The sequence below is a fragment of the Phacochoerus africanus genome, chromosome 7 (assembly GCF_016906955.1).
Source record: "Phacochoerus africanus isolate WHEZ1 chromosome 7, ROS_Pafr_v1, whole genome shotgun sequence".
NCBI lineage: Eukaryota > Metazoa > Chordata > Mammalia > Artiodactyla > Suidae > Phacochoerus > Phacochoerus africanus.
Genome location: NC_062550.1, coordinates 47,864,883 through 47,889,154, shown reverse-complemented (window position 1 = coordinate 47,889,154; position 24,272 = coordinate 47,864,883). Strand labels below are relative to the sequence as shown.

Genomic DNA, 24,272 nt, shown 5'->3' with positions numbered 1-24,272 from the left:
TCACACTGCTGGCAAAAATGTAAATGGTGAAACTGCTTTGATAAACAGTCTGGCGATTCCTCAAAAAGTTAAATCTAAAGTTAACACAAATGACCTGGCAATTCCACTCCTTGATACAAGAGATACATATACAAGAGAAATGAAAACATACATTTAAACAAAAACTTGCACATGAATGTTCATAGCAGCACTGTACATAATAGCCAAAAAGTAGAAACAAACCAAATGTCCATCAAGAGACAGTAAAATGAAAATGACGTATCTCTACAAGAGCATTCTACTGCAGGATAAAAAAGAAATACATGTTGATATAGGTATGCTACAACACAGTGACTCTTAAACACATTTTGCCAAGTAAAAGAAGCCAGTCACAAAAGATCATACATCATATGATTCCACTGATATAACATGTCCAGAATAAGTAATACAGTAGAGATTAAAAAGTGGATCAATAGTTGCCCTGGGCTGGGGGCTGGGGTGAAATGGGGAGTGGCTGCTAATGAATATGAGGTTTCCTTTGGGGGAGATGTTATAAATTTGATTGTTATGATGGTTGTGCAACACTGTGGGTCTATTAAGGGCCACTGAATTGTGTACTATAAATAGATGAATAGTATGGCATGTAAATTATATCTCAAAGCTGTTGTTAAATACAGATATAAACGGATAATATATAAATATATATGTTCTGATATACATAAATTTGAAAAATTAGGGTTTTCATAGTTTATGAAAAATAAAAAGGAAAGAAATTGGCAAATTAGACACAGACTTGTTCACTGTCCTGCAAGACCATAAAACTAACATTTGAAGTTTTATTTTCTATTAGAAAAAAAATAAATAATGACACCTCTCAGATTTCTGAGTTGACAGAGTTGTAAAATTCTAAGTTGACAGAGTTGTAAAATACAGTAAATAATGAGTCAACCAACATTCCTCTTAGACAATACATTACAGTGAATGTCACAGTCATCTTTTGTCTTATTTCCATGTGTTAGACAATTTTTCTTCTTTTCTTTTTTTTTTTTTTTTGGCCACATGCCCATGGCATGTGGAAGTTCATGGGCCAGGGATCAAACCTGCACCACAGCAGTGACCTGAGCCACAGCAGTGACAGCCTCAGGTCCTTAACATGCTGCACAACAAAGGAACTCCCTGGTTAATTTTTCTTAACGAAGTTTCACATAAGCACATCACAATGATTTTACATCTCAGTTTTGTTAAGCAGGAAATGGCAAGAATTTCCTCTTCGCTAAATACATGTAAATAGATCATCTAAAAGAAAAGGAATCTCAGAACTCTAGTCATTTGCAAACACAGTAAAAAAACAGAGTAGACTGAGCAACTCTGAAAAGCTCTTAGGATGTTTTTAAAACAACAAGTAATTAATAACGACAGCAATCATCACAGGAAAAGAAGGATATTCTTACAAGACAGATGCAAAGACGCCATGAAAGTTGTTCAGTTTATAAATCCCATAAAAGAGGTGAAGCATTAATGAGACAGATGGACAGAGCTGAATGACAAACCTGTGATTGGTAAAGACAGACTTACAGTGCCAAACACATCATAGCTAAATTGCACAGCTGATGAAAAAGAAGAAAAAAAAAAAAACCAACAGAATTGGAAACAGACTAATGCAATCCAGGTTAAGAATCATCATTATACCAGAGGTCAAACAATTGCACAAGCAGAGCAGAAATGTTACCCAGGAAAGGAATTAAAGACAATTTTCCAGATGCTCCAAAAAGCCAATTATAATGCAGCTATCTTAGAGGAATACGAAAAGCCATTTAGAGCAACTGTCACTGAAATGTCCCAGGGTATCTACGTATTGTAAGTATGAAACACAAGAATGGAAAGATGTGTTTGTTGTTTGATTTTTAAGAGGAAGAATATAAAGGTGTTAGGATATTCTGCTCTATCACTTTAAATTGGCCAAATTGCCTGAGAATAGTCACGCTGATGGATTTGCAAACAGAAAGTCCTGGATGAAATGTGTAAGAGGTCCTGCAGAAAAAGAATATAAATGCTTTGGACGTGAAAGGCAGATCCTGGCAAATGACTGGCCCAAGGTTCTAATTTTGCCAGAGGTTCCACCAAATAAATTTTTTGGCCACTAGCAGGAATAAAAATGAACTTTACCCCCCTGGCAGCGAAGATCGTACAGACAGGAGGGCAGTGAGCCAGAGACCAAAGGCACCTTGTCCTTACACCAAGGACTGTGGAGCCAGGTGGGTTTGCCGATGACAGAGCTATATGGATGAAATGATTGGTTGGTGAGTTGAAAACAAATCTGTTCTTGTTTTCATCTGGTATCTCCTTTGACTCTGCAGCTTGGCTTTCAGAGACTGGTAAGCTCAGGAAACAGGCTGCATCTAACTATAAAGAATGAACACTCAAATTTAGCAGACAAGAAAGCTTAGTGGGAAACCAACTGAAGGCTAAAGGAAAAGGAGCCATTAGCAAGAATAAGATCTAGCAAAGTTGGTTTTTCTCTAAAAGGAAGAAAATAGCCATGTAAGGACCTACAGAACCTGAAACAATTTATCAATGAGCTAAAAATATCCAGACAGGGAGCTAGTGAAAGAAACCTAAAAAGGACAGGTAGATTGCAATATTAACAAAAAGCTGGGCTAGTGATGTTAAACTTAATTAACAGACTAATTAAACAACATTTTGAAAAATATGACATAGATTTTAAGGCTCCAGACTACTTCAATGGGATAAGCCAAAACTAGAGGCTGTATACCATATGATTTCTGAAGGCATATTCAAGGTTTTTAAATACAAATATGTTACAAGTACTAAAACCAATTGTGACATAATATTTATTACAAAAATGGGTCCAATTGGAAGGTATTGTTTTTCAATGGGAAATAGTCTTTAAAAAGGAAGAAAACATTAAGCACAGAGAAGAAGAACATACAATGCCAAGAATTTATCCATTAAAAAATATAAGGTAGGAGTTCCCGTTGTGGCGCAGTGGTTAACGAATCCGACTAGGAACCATGAGGTTGCGGGTTCGGTCCCTGCCCTTGCTCAGTGGGTTAACGATCTGGCATTGCCGTGAGCTGTGGTGTAGGTTGCAGACGCGGCTGGGATCCCGCGTTGCTGTGGCTCTGGCGTAGGCCGGTGGCTACAGCTCCGATTCGACCCCTAGCCTGGGAACCTCCATATGCCGCGGGAGCGGCCCAAGAAATAGCAACAACAACAACAACAAAAAGACAAAAAATATATATATATATATAAGGTAAATAAGTGAATTAAAGTAAAGATCATTGTCTGGCTTATAAAAACAAACTCCAACAATCTCTCATCCCTAAGAAATATAAGCCAAAACTATAAATGTGCTCTAGGTTGAGGCTTACAATTTATTATGACTTTGCAAACACAGAAAAGTGAAGGTTACTATCACAATAATGATTAAGATATTAAAAAGTATATAATATAAAACCATGAAAATTTAAGAACAGCCCACCTTAACACATAAACATTGTAGCAATAATACACCCTGAAAAAAATTATGAAAATTAAATATAATTATATCTGAAAGCCTCAGAAGTACACCATCACAGCAAATTGAATAGATAAGGAATTAAAAGCCATCTCAATGAACAAGAGCTACTGGTTGACATCACTTCTTGATCCACAATCTCTGCATCTCTTAAGGACAAATACGATATAACTGACTTAGTCATTTTCAACTTTACCACTGATTTTTTTTTTTTTTTAATGGCTGCACCCACAGAATATGGAAGTTCCCAGCCCAGGGACTGAATCTGAGCTGCAGCTGCAGCCACGCTGAATCCTTTAACCCACTGTGCCCGTCAGGGGATTAAACCCATGACTCCTAGGCAACCGAGCCACTGCAATTGGATTCTTAATCCACTGCGCCACTGAACCCCCTCCGCTGATTTTAATCTTACAAACAGTTGTGATATCTAATCAACCTCTACACACCCGTCAGTGCATTGTCCTATAACATGTGACACAGGGCCACTCAATAGATATTACAGATAAGTGCTACGATAGATGCTTGTTGAGTAAGCAAACATGGCAATATGAGAATACTACTAATAATACTGACATAACAGCACCAATTGTTGAAAAGACTGCCAAATATCTAAACAGGTGTTTCTTTTCTCCACATACCCTGAAGAGAACACAACCTTCCTTTCCTTAAAATGCAAAGCCAATATATCATTTAAGATTATTTTAAACAATCTGATAAATATCAAGTAAAGCAAAAAAAAAAAAAAACTTCTACTGACCTTGTAAGAATGTAAGGCGAAAATGAAGCCGGATTATCCTGCTCTGAGAAGAGGGGCATAGATCCTCCCATTATCCACAGGCGGAAGTACAGAACAACAATTACCTTCAGAGAAGAACAGGTTTGGTAAGAAAATCATTGATTGCTGGGGATGAGCCTCCTTTCTGGAGGATACTTTCAGATGCTATACAAATATTTTGTTCTAAATGTATTTTTTTCTGGTGAACATTTCTATAAAATCCTAACATTGTAGGAAAGATGGAAATAGTTGAGTAGAGGGAAGCGTGAACAACGAAGGTGTGAGGAGGAGGCAAGCAAATCAAATCTTAATACAGCTGTCAGTTTCAAGCTCTTCCTAGCTGTTACCCACAGTTATCCACTAAAGGCTTTCCACCCACCTGAGACCTCTCAACCCTAGAGGTAGATGAGGAAGCTGAAGCTTAGAGGTAATCTGCCCAGAAGCCCACAGTTAGTAAATTGCAAGATCCAGAAGTTGAAAGTTCCCAGGCCAGGGACTGAACCCACACCATAGCAACGACCTGAGCCACTGCAATGATAACTCCGGATTCTTAACCTGCTGCACCACAAAGGAACTCCCAATGCCCAATTTCTTAATGATTCCACTCACGCAGCCTCATGAAAGTGACCTTAAAGTAAAACAGATGATACTTCGTGTCCTGAATAAACACTTTGGAGATGCTCCAGCCCTTGAATGCTCTAAAGCAGACCCTTCATGAAGGGTTATTTCAGCAACACCAAGGAACATCTTTTGTGTCATTCCATGAAATTTTACCACTGAATGGTGTTATTCTGTTGCAAAGGTGGGTAAGAAAACCAGAGGTCAGGGCCACTTCTGTGGGATGAGTTTTGTTTATAGAAGAATCCATCCACACAGACTTTTGAGATGTAATTCCCATTTCAATATGACCAATCACATTGTTTCTGTTAAAGTCAGAGGGAAATCTCTGCCTGAATAAAACTAAAGAATTAATATTGGGCAGTAGTTTAGGCTGGACTTTTTCCATAACATTCACTGACTTATTTCATGAATACTTTTTATATAAGGGATCCCAAATCCAAAAACCTGAAATGCATGTATTTTGTCAGTCAAAAGCATATCAGCAGTAAATAATGCCCAGGCATGAGTTTCTGTTGTGGCTCAGGGGGTTAATAACCCGACAGTGTCTGTGAGGATGCAGGTTCAATCCCTGAGCTTGATCAGGAGGTTAAGGATTTGGCATTGCCGCAAGCTGCTGTGTAGGTTGAAGATGGAGCTTGGATCCAACGTCAGTGTGACTGTGGTGTAGGCCAGCAGCTACAGCTCAGATTCAAGCCTTAGCCAAGGAACTTCCATATGCTACAGGTGCGGCTATAAAAAGAAAAAAAAGCCCAGGCAGCAATTAAAAATCATCTTAATTAACATGTACACAAACTAAATTTAAATTCTTAAGCATATTACAGTGGCAAATGTTAACTATAAAAGTAACTGGAAGAGTTTCCTAAAAGAATATGAATTTCCTAAACTACTGGGAGGGAACAGAATATTTATACCACTTGTAGACTGTTTTGACCTGAAGGCAATTAAGACCCAAGAGACTCAGGAAAAGCTTTTTAACCTCTCCCTGAACTGCCTAAAGGAATTAAGTGCCCTATACCAGGAGGTGTGGGGCTGCTTCACAGAAATAATGCCAGATTCCTTGCATTTCCAAACAACTCTACGAAAATGAATAACTTCTGAAAAAGCTGTTGAATCTCCCTAATTTTATGCAAAGATACTGGGGAATTCTTTTGAGAAATCTTCTGGCCCTTTCATTGGAGTTGTTCAAGGCTCACCACCTCATTCAGTTTTTGCATATTCATCTTGCATAAACATGCAAGAAAAAAAATCACATTAACTATTAACATTAATTCAAAAATATTTAGTGCTAAGGAAAAAAAAATCACATTAACTGTTAACATTATGATTCAAAAATGTTTTCATAAGTTTCCTATCAAAATTCATGATAAGTCTGGACAGGGAATTTATGAGAAACAGCAACAGTGTGAAAGCCTGGTCTCCTAGTCTCCTTCAATGGAAACAGTCAACAGTGTATGAGGATGATTAATGTGACAGTCACCAAAGAGGGCCACCGAGAAGTCCTACCCTCTTTGCATGTGCCTTCTGCTCTTCCTATCAAGAATGGAGTCACCTGCTCCTCCCCTTAAAGCTGGTCTTATGACTTGCATTGACTAACAGAATACGATAAAAGAAATACTGTGTCATTTCTGGGCCCAACCCTTGTGAGGGCCTGCAACTTTTGGTTTTTCCTTTTAGAATCCAGCTGTCATGTTGTCAAGAGGTCCTGTCCCTTCCTCCAGAGACGGCGGCCACAGGGAGAGGCTCTAGAGGACTAATTATAACAAAGAGGTGACCTAGCCCAGCAGGGAGCTGCACAAACCTGCTTGAGCAACCCCAGCAAAAAAATCATGATGAAGAGAAGAATTAGCCAGCTGGATGCTGCCCAAACTAAAGCATTTATGGCAGCTATATGGTTGTTTTAAGCCACTACCTTTTGGGGTGGTTAGTAATGCAGCAATAGATAACTGATACAGCCAGGTATGTGTTGCAGAGACCAGCACCCTGAAGTGGACTCATGAAATATTACAGTTAATTCTGTGGGTGTCACTGAGTTCACATATCCTTAGAATGCTTTCATACATAGCTTCCAAAGCTTTGTAACATGTGTGACATGTTAACTCTTTGATCTTAAGATCATGTTAGGATCTATTGCTAATTCTGTTCAACAATGTGGATCATGTGTTTGAGTCACATTACAGTGAAATATTTCTTATCAGATATTTCAGAAGCATATATATACTTACATAACTAATGACCAGGATGGCTCTTTTTAAGAATGGCCTCATGGTAAGCAGGAAATTTCTATTGCTGCTTGCTGTCAGATACCTAAAATGGGAAAGAAAAAAACATGTTCTGTAAGAGCCAGAGTCCCCACACCTACATTTCTCTTTCCATGCAAACAGCCTCTAGTGCCAGTGAAGGCTGGAAAGGGTCATAGCTAAGAACATGGCTTCGAGAGCCAGACCTTGAAGATTTCAATCCTCCAGCTTCACTACTTATGCTCTGGAAGATCTCGAATGAGTTTTTAATCTCTGCACACTCATTTTTCTCACTTATAAAAGAGGGGATAATAGTAGCATCTGCTTCATAGGAAAGTTGTAAGGAATAAATGTGATAATATATAGAACTGAACCTAGCACAGTTAGCTATCAATATGACTATCCCATCTAATTCCAGATAACCCAGGCATTCTGATAACTACGTTATTACACTGGTCGCAAGGACGATAATTTTCTTGTTTGTTTTTGCTGTTTTTAGGGCCACACCCTCAGCATACGGAGGTTCCCAGGCTAAGTGTCTAATGGGAGCTACAGCTGCCAGCCTACACCACAGCCACAGCAACACCAGATCTGAGTCGCGTCTGTGAGCTACACCACAGCTCACAGCAACACTGGATCCTTAACCCACTGAGCAAGGCCAGGGATTGAACCCAAAACCTCATGGCTCCCAGTCCGATTAGTTTCCACTGCGCCACAATAGGAACTCCAGACAAGGATGATCTTAAGCAAGAGTTCATTTGCCTATCTAATGTTCTTTGAGAGGTACAAGGTCTTCCATGCACAAAAGATCTCAAAAGTGTCAATCATTAAAAAAGGATGCTAAGGTTGTGTGAAGTTAAGTAATTTATCTAAGGTAACCAAGTTATCAAGCATCAGTGTGGGTACCAGAGCTCACCCATACACAATGGATAATTTCCCCACCTGCCTATGACCTTTTGAATGAAACTACATTGCAAGAATGTCACTTCTAGAAAGGGAGGAACCTGTGTGGACCCTGCATCTGCCATAGCTGACTCAGGTGTACAAGTGAGAGCTGTATATATCTACATATAAGCCATGTGACTGGCTGGTTTTAATAAAAACAATGAAAGGGAAGCAAGAGAAGGCTGTCCACAATCTCTAGGAAAACCTAAACCAAGTCCTTTTCACCTACAGGCAATTTTCCGTATTTTAAAGAAAGTATAGGATTTAAAAAAGTTAAAGCAAACCACATAATCCAGCAAGCATTTCCTAACTCATCCTTATTTCCCCTGTCCTTTTTCACTTTTCTCTTTTTCTTTTTAGAGCCACATGTGTGGCATATGGAAGTTCCCAGGTTAGGGGTTGAATCAGAGCTGCAGCTGCTGGCCTACACCACAGCCACAATGATAGCAACACCAGATCCAAGCCCCATCTGTGACCTAGGCTGCAGTTTGCAGCTAAGCTAGACCCTTAACCCACTGAGCAAGGCCAGGGATTGAACCTGCATCCTCATGGACACTACGTCAGGTTCTTAACCCACTGAGCCACAATGGGGACTCCTCTTACTTTTCTTAGTCCAATTTTTCCTCAAAGGAAAAGTTCCCCAGAATCTCTTAACATCTGCACTTGAGGTCCCTTGACAGAGCAAGGACGTTCTATAAGGAGAGCAATCCTTTCCCAAGACCTGAGCGGGTTAGTATCTCACAAAGAAGCTTGCAACTTGATGGCTGCTTAAAAAAGTACAAGTGATCCCTCTGTTTTGAAACAGCTAGAAGTATCCAACTGGCACTGGAAAGAGGAGACAGTGTCAGAGGCAGGTTCCCTCCTTCTGGCTTCCCTTCTCTTCTTCCTGGTTCGTGAACAGCTGTTCAAGTGATACACAGATGTGAAAGAAATCTGACCATTTAAGCATTTAATGAGAGGAGAAAATGAAGTGAGCTCGAAAAATACTATGCAGAATCCACTTTCAGCAAGCTCTGGACTGGGTCCACCCCTAAGCACTACATTAAATCCTTTCATCTCCCCTAACTCTCAAAACACAGCTTGTCAAGGAGGAAAGCGAGGGATACAGTCAGCTCTCATGATGGCAGGTGCATCGCTTTTGTCCTGAAATGGGCTTGAGGAAGTCCATTACTTCCTGAAACTCTACATGAGATTTTGTGTCTGTCTGCCTCTGTGTTTCTCTGAGGCAAAATCCTTGGCTTTGATCTCCAGTGTCAGCCAGGTCTGTGATTCCAAAAAGGGTGAAGCACTGCCAAGTGCCTTTTCTCAGCTCTGCCTCTACTAGGACTACCTTTTTCAGGCCAACTCAGCAAAGACCAACCCTGGTTATTTCTGCTGTTCCTTTACAGGATGTAGGGTAAGTGGCAGCAGAGAGAGAAAAGGAATGGCCGTGTGGGATGGAAAAGGGCTGGAGTTGCAACACATCTGAATGAAAAAGTCCTTCTTGGGTTGGTCTGCTTTTAGAAATTTCATTTCTCCGGTTCCCTCTGTGGCTTGTTTATTTTAACACAGTGGAAAAATTAGAAGTGGTTTCCTTTCTATAAAACAAACTATAGGGTTTCAGAGGCTAAACTTAGGTAATTCATATTTTGTTTCACTGAAAGCTCACTATGATGGTTCTTGCAAAGAGATGTATTCATAAAGTGTCGCTTTGTTTAGAAATTCTTCCTCCATGAGAAATTCTATTTCCTCAAAACTTAATGAGTTAAAGGTACTACTTTACTATTTACAAATAATTTCCTCTTTAAAATGTGGCATCCCAAAGCAATGAGAACAGTGTTTGAAATGACCTCTTTTCAAGATTTTAGTTTCTAGTTGTTAACCAAAATTAAATGAGAAAATAAGCCAAAAAGGCATGGCCTCCTGTTTTGGTAAAAATTAGATTAGAGCCTGAGATTCCTCAGCTCCTATAAGAAGAACTTCAAGAGCTGAATTTTCTGCATCCCCTCCTCTTCCCCCTCCCACAAAAAATTGGACAGTGAAATTTTCCCCTTTATTCCATGATGTTTGTGAATTAGAACCAAACAGCAATGAGTAATAACAAAAATAATAAAAAAGAGCAAACAATATCTGTCGGGCATAAATCTAAGTGATTCAAATGTAGTAATTCCTTTACAATTTACAACAATTCCATGAGGAAGATCATTATAATTACTTTTTAATAGAGGAAGACACTGAAAAACTAGAATATTTAACCAGGACATCAGATTGTCTCAACTACTCATTTTAATCACAAGCTAACAAAGTTGAGAGTGCCTTATGAACACAAGGAACTACACAAATGCCACCACTGACAGCTCTCAACTTCAGTTCAGACTCTCCATTGCTTAACCTGCAAAGCCAGGGAACATGTCAATAACAAAATTAAATGACTGAGGAAACCATCAGAATAGGAAATAAGAGTCCAGGGTTGTTTTTGCTATTCCAACTCATCTGTCACATGAGTCGGTGCAAATCTATCTATAAGAGCTTCACTTCCTTCCTGTATCAATTTTAGTTGGACTAAATGGTTTCAGGGTCCCTTTCAGGTCAAAGACAACAACTAAAGAAAAATTTTAAAAATCTCCTAAATTTTTTTTTCTTTTTACGGCCATGTCTGGGGTATATGGAAGTTCTGGGCTAGGGGTTGAATCAGAGCTGCAGCTGCAGATCTACACCACAGCCACAGCAATGCAGGATACAAGCCGCACCTGCAACCTACACCTGAGCTTGTGGCAACACCAGATCCTTAACCCACTGAGCGAGGCCAGGGACCTTCCCACATGCTCATGGATACTACTCGGGTTCTTAACTGGCTAAGCCACAGCAGGAACCCCAAATCTACTAAATTTTTTAAAAAGGAATGCCAAGCGATTAGAGTGAAGCAAATATTAGTTGATACCTAACTTTTAAGTAGACCCCAGATAATTTGCTGTTGCACATGAAAAAGTATTTTAACATTAGCTTAGGGTATTGGTATTATCAAATTCTGAATTTTTTTTGGCTGCACCCATGGCATTGTGGAAGTTCCCAGGCTAGGGATTGAACCTGTGCTGCAGGATCGACCTGTGCCAAAGCTTCAGTAGCACAGGATCCTTAAAGCCACTGCTCCACAAGGGAACTTCCAAATTCTGCATTTTTTACAAATTCTGATTTTAGGCAAATAAAAGAAAAAAAAATCAAGATTATCCAAAATAATTTCTTTCTTTTTTTGTCTTTTTGTCTTTCTAGGGCCGCACCCATGGCATATGGAGGTTTCCAGGCTAGGGGTCTAATCAGAGCTGTAGTTGCTGGTCTACGCCACAGCCATAGCAACACAGGATCTGAGCTGCATCTACGACCTACACCACAGCTCACAGCAATGCCGGGTCCTTAACCCACTGAGCAAGGCCAGGAATCAAACCCGCAACCTCATGGTTCCTAGTCGATCTGTTAACCACTGAGCCACGACGGGAACTCCCAAAATAATTTCATAACCTATGCTTCATACACTCCAAGTTTTCTGACCCCCGATTTTCTAACACTAACATCCACCTCTTTAGTTGATCATTTTCAAATATTCAGAGCTAAATGGTACTTCTTCCTGAAGTTACCCTCCATACCGACTCAGTCCTCAAATCTCATTTAGAGGCTTTAGCTGAGATAGGACAACCAGCCACCTGAATTTTTAAGCAGCTCTTTGCAAGAAAGAGATCTCCTCGGGAGGTCCTTGTCTTCACACTTATCAAGGATATATTTTATAACTAACCTCTGGCCCAAGCACATATTTCAAATCTTTTGATCACACAATACTTTGCCTAACCTGCCAGCTCTTTCCTTAGATCAAAGAAATAGATGTGAAAAATAAGTAACAGATGACCTGAGCTTTTCCCCAGCTACCCCTTCTCTAATTACATAAGCAAAATGTGTGAACCAGACAGCACCTAAAAAAAGATCACAAGGAGTAAAAAAGTGGGAGATAGTGATGATTCTGACCCCTTATCTCAGTGATTAACTGAGATTATTTCTCTTGTTTCCCTTAAAAAACTTTCATAGCAGAGCAGAATTTTCAGAGATGGTTTTGGGACATGAGTCCACCTTCTCCCCAGATTGCTGGCTTTCTGATTAAAGCAACTTTCCCTGTTACCCAGACCTGTGTTTGGTAACAAAGTCACCAGCCCATAATCTTTTATTTTTTATTTTTTCCTGTCTTTTTAGGGCTGCACCCGAGGCTCCCAGGCTAGGGGTCCAATTGGAGCTGTAGCCCCTGGCCTACACAACAATGCAGGATCTGAGCTGCATCTGTGACCTATACCACAGCTCAAGGCCCCACTGAGTGAGGCCAAGGATCGAACCCGCATCCTCATGGATACTGGTTGGGTTCATTAACCACTGAGCCATGACAGGAACTCCCCAACCCATAATCTTGAGGGCTAAGTGAGTGCTTATTATTTTAAGTCACTGAACTTTGTTAACACAGAATTATTGTGTTAATCAATAACTGATATATATAGTAAAATGATCAAGAAATACTTACAGAACCAAATAGAAATCTTAAAAGTATTTATCTACCTCCACTCAGCCTCTTTTCTTTGTGCTTTCTTTACTCTCCAGTGCTAAATTGGGTACAAAATAAGAACACAGAGCATGCAATGTGGACAGCAAGTTGGAGGAGTCCTGGTGGTTTAAACGAAAATATTACATTTTTCAGCCCTTCTCAGAATCTATAAAAATCTGACAATTTTTGCCTTACTAACAGCTCCAACAGCAAACATCTCAGCTACAGTTATTTTTATTTAACAACATACCAATAAATTATAAAAAGCTGTACATAAAATTCTTTCTATAACACACAACACTAATTTTTTCTCCTGCTCTTTCAAGGCTGTAAAGAAGATTTACAAAGAATCATACTATGACCAAGAAAAGAAAGAAGGTAAAAGAATTTGAATGTAGAGCTTTTTAGAACAGGAGTTTAGAAACCCTGCTTCTTTTTGAAACAAAAAGAAAAAAGATCTCTCAGTTGACCAAAGTAGCAAAGACATAGTTCACATTTGAAAAGATGAAAAGATGTACAAAAACAACAAAAGAAATCTAAGTATCTTTGGTTTCTCTCTTTGATGCACTCTCCTGGAACCCATAAAGTTCCTCATCTAAACCTTAATATCCAATGGCCTTTTATGGGGGAACACAACTACTTTTGATGTCTCCTTTGATATTCAAATGAAGTTTCTGGAGGGAAGGTGGTGATTATTTTAAGACAATGACGAATTTCTAAGTTCACTTTTAGAAACCTAAATGAACTTCAACAACCCATCCAGTGGCTGTGATAAAAATGCCTTCTTGAAATTTCGAACTCTTCACTCAGCACGTTACTTAACAAAGAAATACTGACTTAAATTATCACACACAGAATAGTGGAAATAAAGACAGAGAAGGCAAAGGGGAATATTAATTTCAGTTCTTTTAACCATTCTTAAAATCAAAGTTAGAACTGGAAGGGATCAAAACAGCTCAGGTAGCTTTACAGGTGGGGGGGGGGGAAGCTCAGAAATGTTATCTGACTTGCAAAAGGTCATGGTCCTTTAGTGCCAAAGGTCAATGAGTTTAGGCTTCATGAATTTAGGCAGAGGCACCAATTTTTATTCTATATGTTAAGCAAAAATTCAGTTTTGGTGATATCATTCTTGCTTGTTACTAAGGCGCTGGGTTCATTCATTAAAAATAACTAAACAATATAAATAAATAAAATTTAATAAAATATCTAAATAAAAACTAAAGCCCCAGCTCATTCAATGCATTAATAATAGGATACACTTTATGCATTTAAAATATGCCAGTCACTGTGCCAAGTGCTTTACCTTTTTCATTTCATTTAAACCTCGTACCAGCCCTGGGAGTCCATACTTGTCCCCATCTTGCAAATGGGGCTGAAGGAAGTACTCACTCCGGATCTCAAAGCTGGCAAGTGGCAGAGGTGAGACCCAAAACCAAAGCCAAAGCATCCACTACTCTATACAGCATCAAAGTAAAACAGAAATGTTTTATTCAGCACACTTTCAACACAGATAATTTATTAAATGGCATTTCTGCATGTTAACACAATGACTTCTAATTCATTAAAAATGATAAAGGATCATCTTTGATATCTTCATCAGTTTGTACTGGTCTAGAATAAAACATATAATAAAAGTTTTTCATGCAAATGAATGGGGTGAGGCAGTGTGCAATTCTTGAGGGGTCTCTTAAGAAGTATCTTAGGAGTTCCTGTTGTGACTCAGAGGTTAAGAACCTGGCATAATGTCCATTAGGATGCAGGTTCAAAACCTGATCTCATTCAGTGGGTTAAGAATCTGGCACTGCTGCAAGCTGCTGTGTAGGTCACAGATGCAGCTTGGATCTAGTGTTGCTGTGGATGTGGCTATGGTGTAGGCTTGTAGCTGCAGCTCTGATTTAACCCCTAATCTGGGAACTTTCATATGGTGCAGATGGGGCCTTAAAAATAAAGAAAAAAAAAAAAAAGGTATCTTATGTATGTAGTGGTTGCCGCACACTGAAATGCAAAATCCATGTGTGGTGGGCTGATTCAGAAATCTAAGTGAGAAGAGATGGCTACAAGGAGAAGGAAAGCAGGACTGGGAGGGTGTCACCGCACCGTAGTATGACCAGCCACGGGGAGGAGAAAGAGAGGGGAGAAGGATGCCCCAAGAAAGGGAGAATAAAGCTGACACCTGAAGAAGAAGAGGATCAGTCCAGTGAGGAGAAAAAGAGAACATGCACATACAGAGGCCTTGGATTGAGAGCTGACAAGCAGGATGATGGAAGAAAGAGTCAGTTGTACAGCTGCAGAATTTCATAGTGGCAGAGGGGTGGGCAGAGAGGCTGAAGAGGCAGGCAGGGGCCACGTCCCCACAGGCCTTCCCATTCCACTGTAGGCTTTGGGCCTTGTTCTGATGGCATGGCAGTGAGCAGCCAGTAAAAGACTTCACTCAGAGACAACTCAATCTGATTTCTAGATGAGGAGCGTTAGCACTGTGTGACACTGGTCTACACTCAGGCCCATAACACAGAGCAAAGGGCCCAGAAGCCCAAAGGGGGAAATGCTGGACAGAACTTAATTTGGAAGTTTCTGAGATATCACATTTAGAAACAGAGAGGAGGAGTTCCCGTCGTGGCGCAGTGGTTAACAAATCCGACTAGGAACCATGAGGTTGCGGGTTCGATCCCTGGCTTTGCTCAGTGGGTTAATGATCCGGCGTTGCTGTGAGCTGTGGTGTAGGTGGCAGACGCAGCTTGGATCCAGTGTTGCTGTGGCTCTGGAGTAGGCTGGTGGCTACAGCTCTGATTAGACCCCTAGCCTGGGAACCTCCATGTGCCGCGGGAGCAGCCCTAGAAAAAGCCAAAAGCCAAAAAAAAAAAGAAACAGAGAGGAGATCCAAGTCCAAGTGGATGGAGAGATCTTACCATAATAATAAATAAGAAAAGCCTCGTGCTGTTACATCTAGTTAACAGTATAATTTAGGTGTTAAGTTTTTTCTTAATGTACTTTAATATTGTGTTAATTGGTCATCAACTTACTGCATATATAAAAACTTTCTAGGGGAAGTGGGAAGTACCAACTATTGGGTGTATGAGGCCGTAAGTATATGCTGTACAACACAGGGAATATAGCCAACATTTTGAAATAACTATAAATAGAAGATAACCTTTAAAATTGCATTAAAAATTTTAAATGAAAAAAAGACACCTTTTCTACTAATCAGAATATTTAACTTGCCAGAATGAGAACCCACTACAAGAAGATGCATGTTATATACTCATATGGGGTTTTTTATGTCAAAGGGTTTTTCAAACCAGTCTAACATTTAAATCTTTAAAGATCCATATGAAGGTGGCAGGACAGACAGCTCCGGCCTCACAGTGCTGATCTAGACCTAGTGAGCACTTAATCCCAAACCAGAATCGACTCTTCTCATGTTCGATTCCATGCCTTTCACCTGTATCATGTGGTCTCTTCTTCAATATGCTGTAAGACAGCATTTGCTGTGGTTTTTTCCTTATTCCCATCAGTCCAAACAACAGTCTAGTTGTTGCACACTAGAGACTCTAAGGAACCCATGGAAACCACTTGCAACACATATTTGTGCAGATATGCAAGTAAACATTTGCACTAAAAAAAGATTAAAAACAATGATACCATAATTATATTTTCTGATTTTACCCCTTCATTGGGGTAAATGGGCTAAAAAATTCAAGTAAAATTAAGCTCATGAAAAAAAAAATAACATTGGGACTGTCCTGTACAATGAAGAGGCACACACTGCATTAACAGTAACAATAATAGTAAATGTCTACTGTATTCCAGGCGTGGTTCTTATGTGTATAATCCTTAGCACATAATAAGATGCACACTTTTTTTTAAATGGCTGCACCCACAGCATATGGAAGTTCTCAGGCCAGGGACTGTATCCAAGCCATACTTGCAATCTACACCACCGCTGAAGCAATGTTAAAACTCACTCTGCTGAGCTGGGGATCAAACTCGCACCTCCTCAGCAACCCGAGCTGTTAAGTAGGATTCTTAACCCACTGTGCCACAGTAGAAACTCCAAGATATCTTCTTCTTAATATCTTCTTTTCACAAGTGGAGAAACCAAGGATTTAATGGTCAACTAAATTGTCCCAAGGTCCCACAGGTGGTAAGGGAAAAGAGTCAGAATATAAAGCCAACATGTGCCCTTAACCACCAATACTCTGTTATCTTCCACATCATTGCCAACTAAATCTGTCTTCACCTTCCAGGAGGATGCTTAAATTTCAAATACTATTTTCGGAAGTACAAAAACATCAATAATATGTTTAAAAGGATGAAAATTAGCGATACCAGATGATATCTGACCAATTTAGGAAATTAACAAAAAAGCCACTAGGACTGCATCAATATGAAAAATCACAAGCTATTCCAACAACAATATTTAATATATTATTACCTAAGTTTCAGGTATACTATTGCATTATATCAACATCTGTATATACCAACCAGAGTGTTCTCCTCTACAAATCTATTTAAAACCCACCACCATACAGTTGACACTTATCATTCATTTCCCCTGCCCTCCAACTCCATTCCATCTGGTAACCATTAATCTGTTCTGTGTCTATAAGTCTTTTTTTGTTTTACTTGGCTCTCTCTGTCTGATTTATTTCACTTAGCAAAATACCCTCCAGGTCCATCCAAGTAATCACAAATGGCAGGATTTCATTCTTTTTAATGGCTGAGCAGTATTTGACAGACAGTTTGTTTCCACATCTTGCCTACTGTAAATAATGCTGCAATGAATATAAGGGTGCATGTGTCTTTTGGAAATAATGTTTTTGTGATCTTCAGATAAACATACAGAAGTGGAATAGGTGGGTCATATAGTAGTTATACCTCCATACTGTTTTGCATACTGTTTTGCATAGTGGCTGCACCACTTTACAGGACCTCCAAGAGTGTAAGAGTTTCCTTTCTTCCACATCCTTAACAGCATTTGTTATACCTTGTCTTTGTTTGTTTGTTTTTCTAGAGCTGCACATGCAGCATTTGGAAGTTCCCAGATTAGGGGTGGAACTGGAGCTGTAACCACCAGCCTACACCACGGCCATAGCAATACAGGATCCGAGCCATACCTTGGACCTACATTACAGCAATGTTAGATCTTTAACCCGCTGAGTGAGGCCAGGGACTGAACCCACATCCTCATGGATACTAGTTAGGTTTGTTACTGCTGATCCACAATGGGAAATCCAACTTGTCTTTTTGATATAAGCCATTCTGACAGGTATGAGGTGATATCTCCTTGTAATTTTGATTTGCATTTCTCTGATAATTAGTGATATTGAACATCTTTCCATCAGCCTGTTGGTCATTTACAGTCTTCTTGAGAAGAATGCCATTTCAGATCCTCTGCTCAACTGTTTTGTTTTGTTTTGTTTTAATGGCCGCTCTCGTGGCATACAGAGGTTCCCACGCTAGGGGTCAAATCGGAGCTGTACTGCTGGCCTGCACCACAGCCACAGTAACACAGGATCTGAGCTGCATCTCTGACCTATACCACAGCTCATGAAAACGCTGGATCCTTAACCCACTGAGGGGGGCCAGGGATGAAACCTGAGTCCTCATGGATGCTAGTCAGATTTGTTTCCACTGAGCCATGACAGGAACTCTTTTTTTTTTTTTTTTAATTTTTTACTCTGCTTCATTTTTCCCCCAGTATAAATTTTATTTTCTTTTATTTGCGTCCTCAAGATAAGCTTTTTTTTTTTAATTTGTATTGTTATTTCCCCAATACAATTTTTTTTTCTACTGTATAGCATGGTCACCCAATTACACATAGATGAATACATTCTTTTTTCTCACATTATCATGCTCCACCGTAAGTGACTAGACATAGTTCCCAGTGCTACACGGCAGGATCTCATTGCTAATCCATTCTAAAAGCCATAGTTTGCATCTATTAACCCCAAACTCCCAATCCATCCCACTCCCTCCTCCTCCCCCTTGACAACCACAAGTCTGTTCTCCAAGTCCATAATTTTCTTTTCTGTGGAAAGGTGCATTTGTGCCATATATTAGATTCCAGATACAAGTGATACCATATGGTATTTGCCTTTCTCTCTCTGACTTACTTCACTCAGTATGAGAGTCTCTAGATGGGTTGTTTGTTTTCTTGCTGTTGAGTTTTATTAGTTCTTAATATGTCTTGGATATTAACCCCTTACTGGATGTGATTTGCAAATTATCTTCTCCCACTCAGCAGATTTCCTATTTATTTTGATAATGGTTTCCTTCACTTCAGAAATCTTTTTTGTTTAACATAGTTCTATTTGTTTACTTTTTCTTTTGTTTCCCTTGCCTTTAGAATCATATCTATAAAAGTATGTTATGTTAACCCATGTTAAGAAAGTTACGGCCTATGTTTTCTTCTAGGAATTTTATGGTTTCAGGTCTCACATTCAAGCCTTTAATTCACTTAGGGCTAATTTTTGTTCATGGTATAAGATAGTGGTCTAGTTTGATTCTTTTGCATGTGGTTGTCCAGTTTTCCCACCACCATTTATTGAAGAAACTGTCCCTTCTCCACTGCATGGATTTTGTTCTTTATTATAGATTAGTTGTCCACGTATGTCTGGCTTTATTTCTAGACTCTTAATTCTGTTCCATCAATCTATATGTGTGTTTTTATACCAGTACCATACATCTTTGATTACTATAGCTTTTGTAGTATAGTTTGAAATCATGATGCATGATACCTCCAGCCTTGTTCTTCTTTCTCTAGGTTATTTTGACTAATAGGGCTCTTCTGTGGTTCCAGAGAAATTATTTGTTTTAGTTCTGTAAAATATGCCATTGGAATGTTGATAAGGACTATACTGAATCTGTAAATTGTTTGGATAGTATGTACGGTTTAGCAATATTTTTTGTGGCGATGCCAGCAGCATGTGGAAGTTCCTGGGCTAAGGACTAGACCCATGCCACAGCAGCAACCCCAGCCAGTGCAGCAAAAATGCTAGATCCTTAACTTGCTGCACCACAAGAGAACTCCTACTTTAACAACATAAATTCTTCCAATCCATGAGCACCAAATATCTTTCCATTTTTTTTTTCATCTTCTTCAATTTCTTTCATCAGTATCTTATGGTTTTCAGTGTTCAAGCCTCTTATCCCCTTGGTTTACTTTTATTCCTAGGTTTTTGTGTGTTTTTTTGATGCAACTGTAAATAGGATTTTTTTTCTTTTTTTTTGTCTTTTTGCCTTTTCTACACCTCCTGCAGCATATGGAGACTCCCAGGCTAGGGGTCTAATCGGAGCTGTTGCTGCCGGCCTACGCCAGAGCCACAGCAACGCAGGTTCCGAGGCACATCTGTGACCTACGCCACAGCTCATGGCAACATCGGATCTCTAACCCATTGAGCAAGGCCAGGGATTGAACCCGCAACCTCATGGTTCCTAGTCGGATTCGTTAACCACTGAGCCATGACGACGACGACGCGAACTCCCTGCGATTGTTTTCTTAATTTTCCTTTCTGGTAGCTCATTATTTGTGCGCAAAAAACACTACAGATTTCTGTATAATGATTTTGTATCCTATAACTTTACTGAATTCACTTATTGGTTTTAACAGTTTTTTATTTTTGTAGAGTCTAGGGTGTAGAGTCTAGGGTGTTCTATAAATAGTATCATATCTGCAAATATTAACAGTTTTACTTCTTTTCCAATTTGGATGGATGCCTTTCCTTTTTTTTTTTTTTTCTTTTCTAATTGCTGTGGCTAGGACTTCGAATATTATGTTGAATAAAATTGGCAAGAGTAGGCATCTTTGAATTGTTCCTGATAGAGGAAATACTTTCAGCTTTTCACCATTGAGTATAATGTTAGCTGCAGGTTTGTCATACATGGTCCTTATTATGTTGAAGTACATTCCCTCTAGAGTCACTTTGTTGAAAGATTTTATCATAAAAAGATGTTGAATTTTGCCAAATGCTTTTTCTGCAGATAATGAGATGATCATATTATGTTTAATCCTTCATTTTGTGAGGTGTATCATGTTGACCTCTTTGCAGATGTTAAATAATCCTTGCTTCCCTGGAATAAACTCACTGTATCATGGTGTGTGATCTTTTTAATGAATTGTTGGATTTGGTTTGCTAATATTTTATTGTGGATACTTACATTTATAATCATCAAGGAAACTGGTCTGTGATTCTCTTTTCTTTGATGTCATTGTCTGATTTTGGAATGAGGGTAATGCTAGTAGCTTCACCAAATATGTTTGGAAGGTTTCCCACCTTCTCAATTTTTGGAAGAGTCTCAGGATAGGTATTAAATTTTCTTTGAATGAATTGTAGAATTTGCCAGAGAAGCTATCTGGTCCCAGGTTTATGTTAGGAGCTTTTTGATTACTGTTTCTATCTCTTGGTTAGTAATGAGTCTACTCAGATTTTCTATTTCTTCGTGATTCATTCATCAAAGACTGTATGTTTCTAGAAGTTTATCCATTTTTTTTCTAGTTTGTCCTATTGGCCAAAATATAATTGTTTGTAGTAGTCTCTTATGATCCTTTGTATTTCTGTGGTATCAGTTGTAACAAACGTATCCTCTTTCATTTCTGATACTGTTTATTTGAGCCCTTTCTCTTTTTCTTGGTGAGTCTAGCTAATGGCTTGATTGGGTTTATCTTTTCAAAAACAGCTTAGTTTCACTGATCTTTTCTAATTTTTTTTCAGCCTCAATTTATTTCTACTCTTCATGATTTCCTTTCTTATATTAGTTCTCAACTTCATTTGTTCTTTTTCTAGCTTCTTTAGGTGTAAAGTTAGATTGTTTTGGATTTTTTTGTTTGTTTCTTACGATGAACTTCCGTCTCAGAACCACTTTTGCGATATCCCATAGATTTTGATATGTTGAATTTCTATTCTCATTTGTCCCTAGTTTTTTATTTTTCCTTTGATTTCCTTGATGAACTTTTGGTTACTCAGCAGCAGTGTTGCTAAATTCCCACATTTCTGTGGGGTTTTTTTTTTTTTCATTTTCTTCTTGTTATTGATTTCTAGTTTCACACCATTGCAGTTAGAAAAGATGCTTGATATGATTTCAATCTTCCTGAATTTATTTAGACTTGTTTTGTAACCTAACATATAATCTCTCCTGGAGAATACTCCATGTGCACTTGAGAAGAATATGTACTCTGCTGCTTTGGCATGAAATGTTCTATATATACGTATTAAGTCAATGTGGTTTAATATATCATTTAGTTTAGTTTTTCTTTATTGATTTTCTGTCTGGATGCTCTATCCATTAATGTAAGTGGAGTGGTAAAGTCCCCTACTATTATTGTATTTCTTTCAATTTCTCCCTTAAGTCTGCTAGTTTTTACTTTATATATCTTCTGTTGGGTGCACATACATTTATAAATGTTATATCTTCCCATTCAGTCTCTGGGTAGCATCCCTCTCTGGCAGATGCTTTAAGATTATTAAGTTGGTCCCCTTCACTTAAAGTTCACATTCTCTAATCTAGTGGTTTTGCACTTGTTTTCAGCTAGAGTGAGTCTATGTGCAAACCTTTAAAAGCAGGCTTCCATTCCCTACAGCTCTGTAGTTTTCCAGGATGTAATCCCCAGTGATTTTCAAAGTCAGATGTTTTGGAGCCTCATCTCTCCTGTGCAGGATCTAAAGGTTAGAGCACCTGATATGGAGCTTGGGTCCCTTGCTCCTTGGAGAAAAGATCCATACCCTTGTGATCCTTCTGATTATGGATTGCTGCAGCTGGGGAGTGGTTTTTCCCTTGGCAAGATCTTCGGTTTCTCCTACCCATCTTGATGCTGTCCTTCCACCTTTTACTGTGGAGACTATTCATGCAGTTTTCTAGTGCCTTTCAGAGGGAATTATTCCATATATAGGCATAGGTTGGTCATGTCCATGGGAGGAGATAGGTTTAGGATCTTCATTATGACGCCATCTTGAACTCTCTCCACAGCAATATTCAATTTAATAAGCATTGGAAACAACACATGAAAGGAATAAATTCATACATTTAACATTTAAATAACAAGTAACATTTAGCAGGTGTACAACACCGGCCAGCAACTCTTCAAACCACATGCATTCATTCTTTACACACACACACACACACACACACACACACACACACACCCCAACAAATAACAACTATGAAACAGATATTATATCTAGTCTCATTTTTTAGATGGAGAAACTGGGACATAAGGAAGTGTCACATCTTGCCCAAGATCATAAAGCTAGTAATTAACAGATCTGGGACTTGAAGCAACGCATCTGATTCCCTAGCCCACACTCTCAACATGACACCACCCACTCTGTACTTTTTGCACATGAAAAAGGACTGAAGGATTTCAGAGAAGGAAGAAATCAACATGGACCGGACAAGAAAAGGAGGCTGCAGAGAAGACATGAGACCTGACCTGGGCCTAGAGGGACAAAGATGATGGGAAAGCAGGGGAAGGCAGAAGGGGCCAAGAGGAAAGGAGCCCACAGAGCTGCACAGGGAATAATGTGAGCACAGCCTGCCCCAGGCAAGGAGGGCTCCCTGCAAGCAGAGAGTAGCAGCCTTACTCCTGTACTCGGTGCACTCCTTAGAGTCTCAAAGTCAGGTGTCTGAAATCTGAATAAAGAAAAGTTAAATTGGGACTCTAAAACCCTGATGGCTGGAACAGTGGCAGACTATCCCTAAATATGACTGATGTTGATTTCATCTGCCTTTTGCTCAGTCAGGTATGGGCACAGTGATCTCACCCAGGCAGCTCCCTTTCCCCTGAGCTTGCCCCAGTCCTTACCTGGTGTTGCCCTTGTCACTAGGAGTCCTTAGATAACTGGAGCAGGACTGCCTCTCCCCAGGGTCCCAACTCCGATGTGCATACCCAGGACATAGACTGGGCCACCACTGCAAGTGGGAGAGGCCACCCTGTGCGTCAGGTCAGCATCCTCTCTTCGTCTCTCCTCCACTGCTGCATCCGTGCAGAACGCAGGCCACGCTGGCCCAGCTACGTGTCTCTCTATCCCACTTTCACGTGTATGACTGGGAGAGTAACTTTGCCTGAAGTCAGGGCTAAGATTCAGGCCGCTTATATTTTGGGCAAGGAAAGGAGAAAGCCTCATTTAAACCTTTACAAAGCCACTTTCCCCAATCCAGCTTTCAATCTAAGGCCCTGAACAGTCTATTCTTCCCCCACCCCCCACATCCTCAAGCACATGCTCTGTAGCAACTCATAACAACAGACAGTAAATCCGGAAGCTCTCAAACACACATGGTTCCCTGCTCTGAGTTCACGCAGAGGCCAAGGAGGACATTTGGCAGCCTGGGCTTCCTGCAAACCACGTCTCCTCCTAAATTTAGATGACTTCCCTGCAGTGTTGCCTGTACTGTGGTGAAAGGCTTGCAGCAGAGGAGGTGGCTTAAGAAAACACAACACCATTCATGAGGACATAAGCAATGTTGACATAGGAGAAGAGAAACCTTTTCTTGGTCAAACAAACATCCAGAGACAGCCCATTTCCTGTGCTCCAACTCCTAATGTTCCTATTTAAGGCAGAAGGACTGACTGTCAGAGCTGCAAAGACCAGAAAGCCGGGGTCAGTCCCTCCTGCACAACTTCAGCAA

General features: G+C 39.6%; 1 protein-coding gene across 1 annotated transcript in view; it reads right to left on the bottom strand.

Moving 5' to 3' along the window:
* The window catches only part of TMTC1 (transmembrane O-mannosyltransferase targeting cadherins 1), a 302,591-nt gene that overhangs the window by 158,498 nt on the left and 119,821 nt on the right, over positions 1–24,272 (bottom strand). Inside the window, exons 6-7 of the mRNA XM_047787300.1 lie at positions 7,136–7,217; positions 4,275–4,378 (exon numbers count right to left, since the gene is read on the bottom strand). Coding sequence (XP_047643256.1) covers positions 4,275–4,378; positions 7,136–7,217 — 186 coding nt within the window. The remainder of the gene's footprint in view (positions 1–4,274; positions 4,379–7,135; positions 7,218–24,272) is intronic.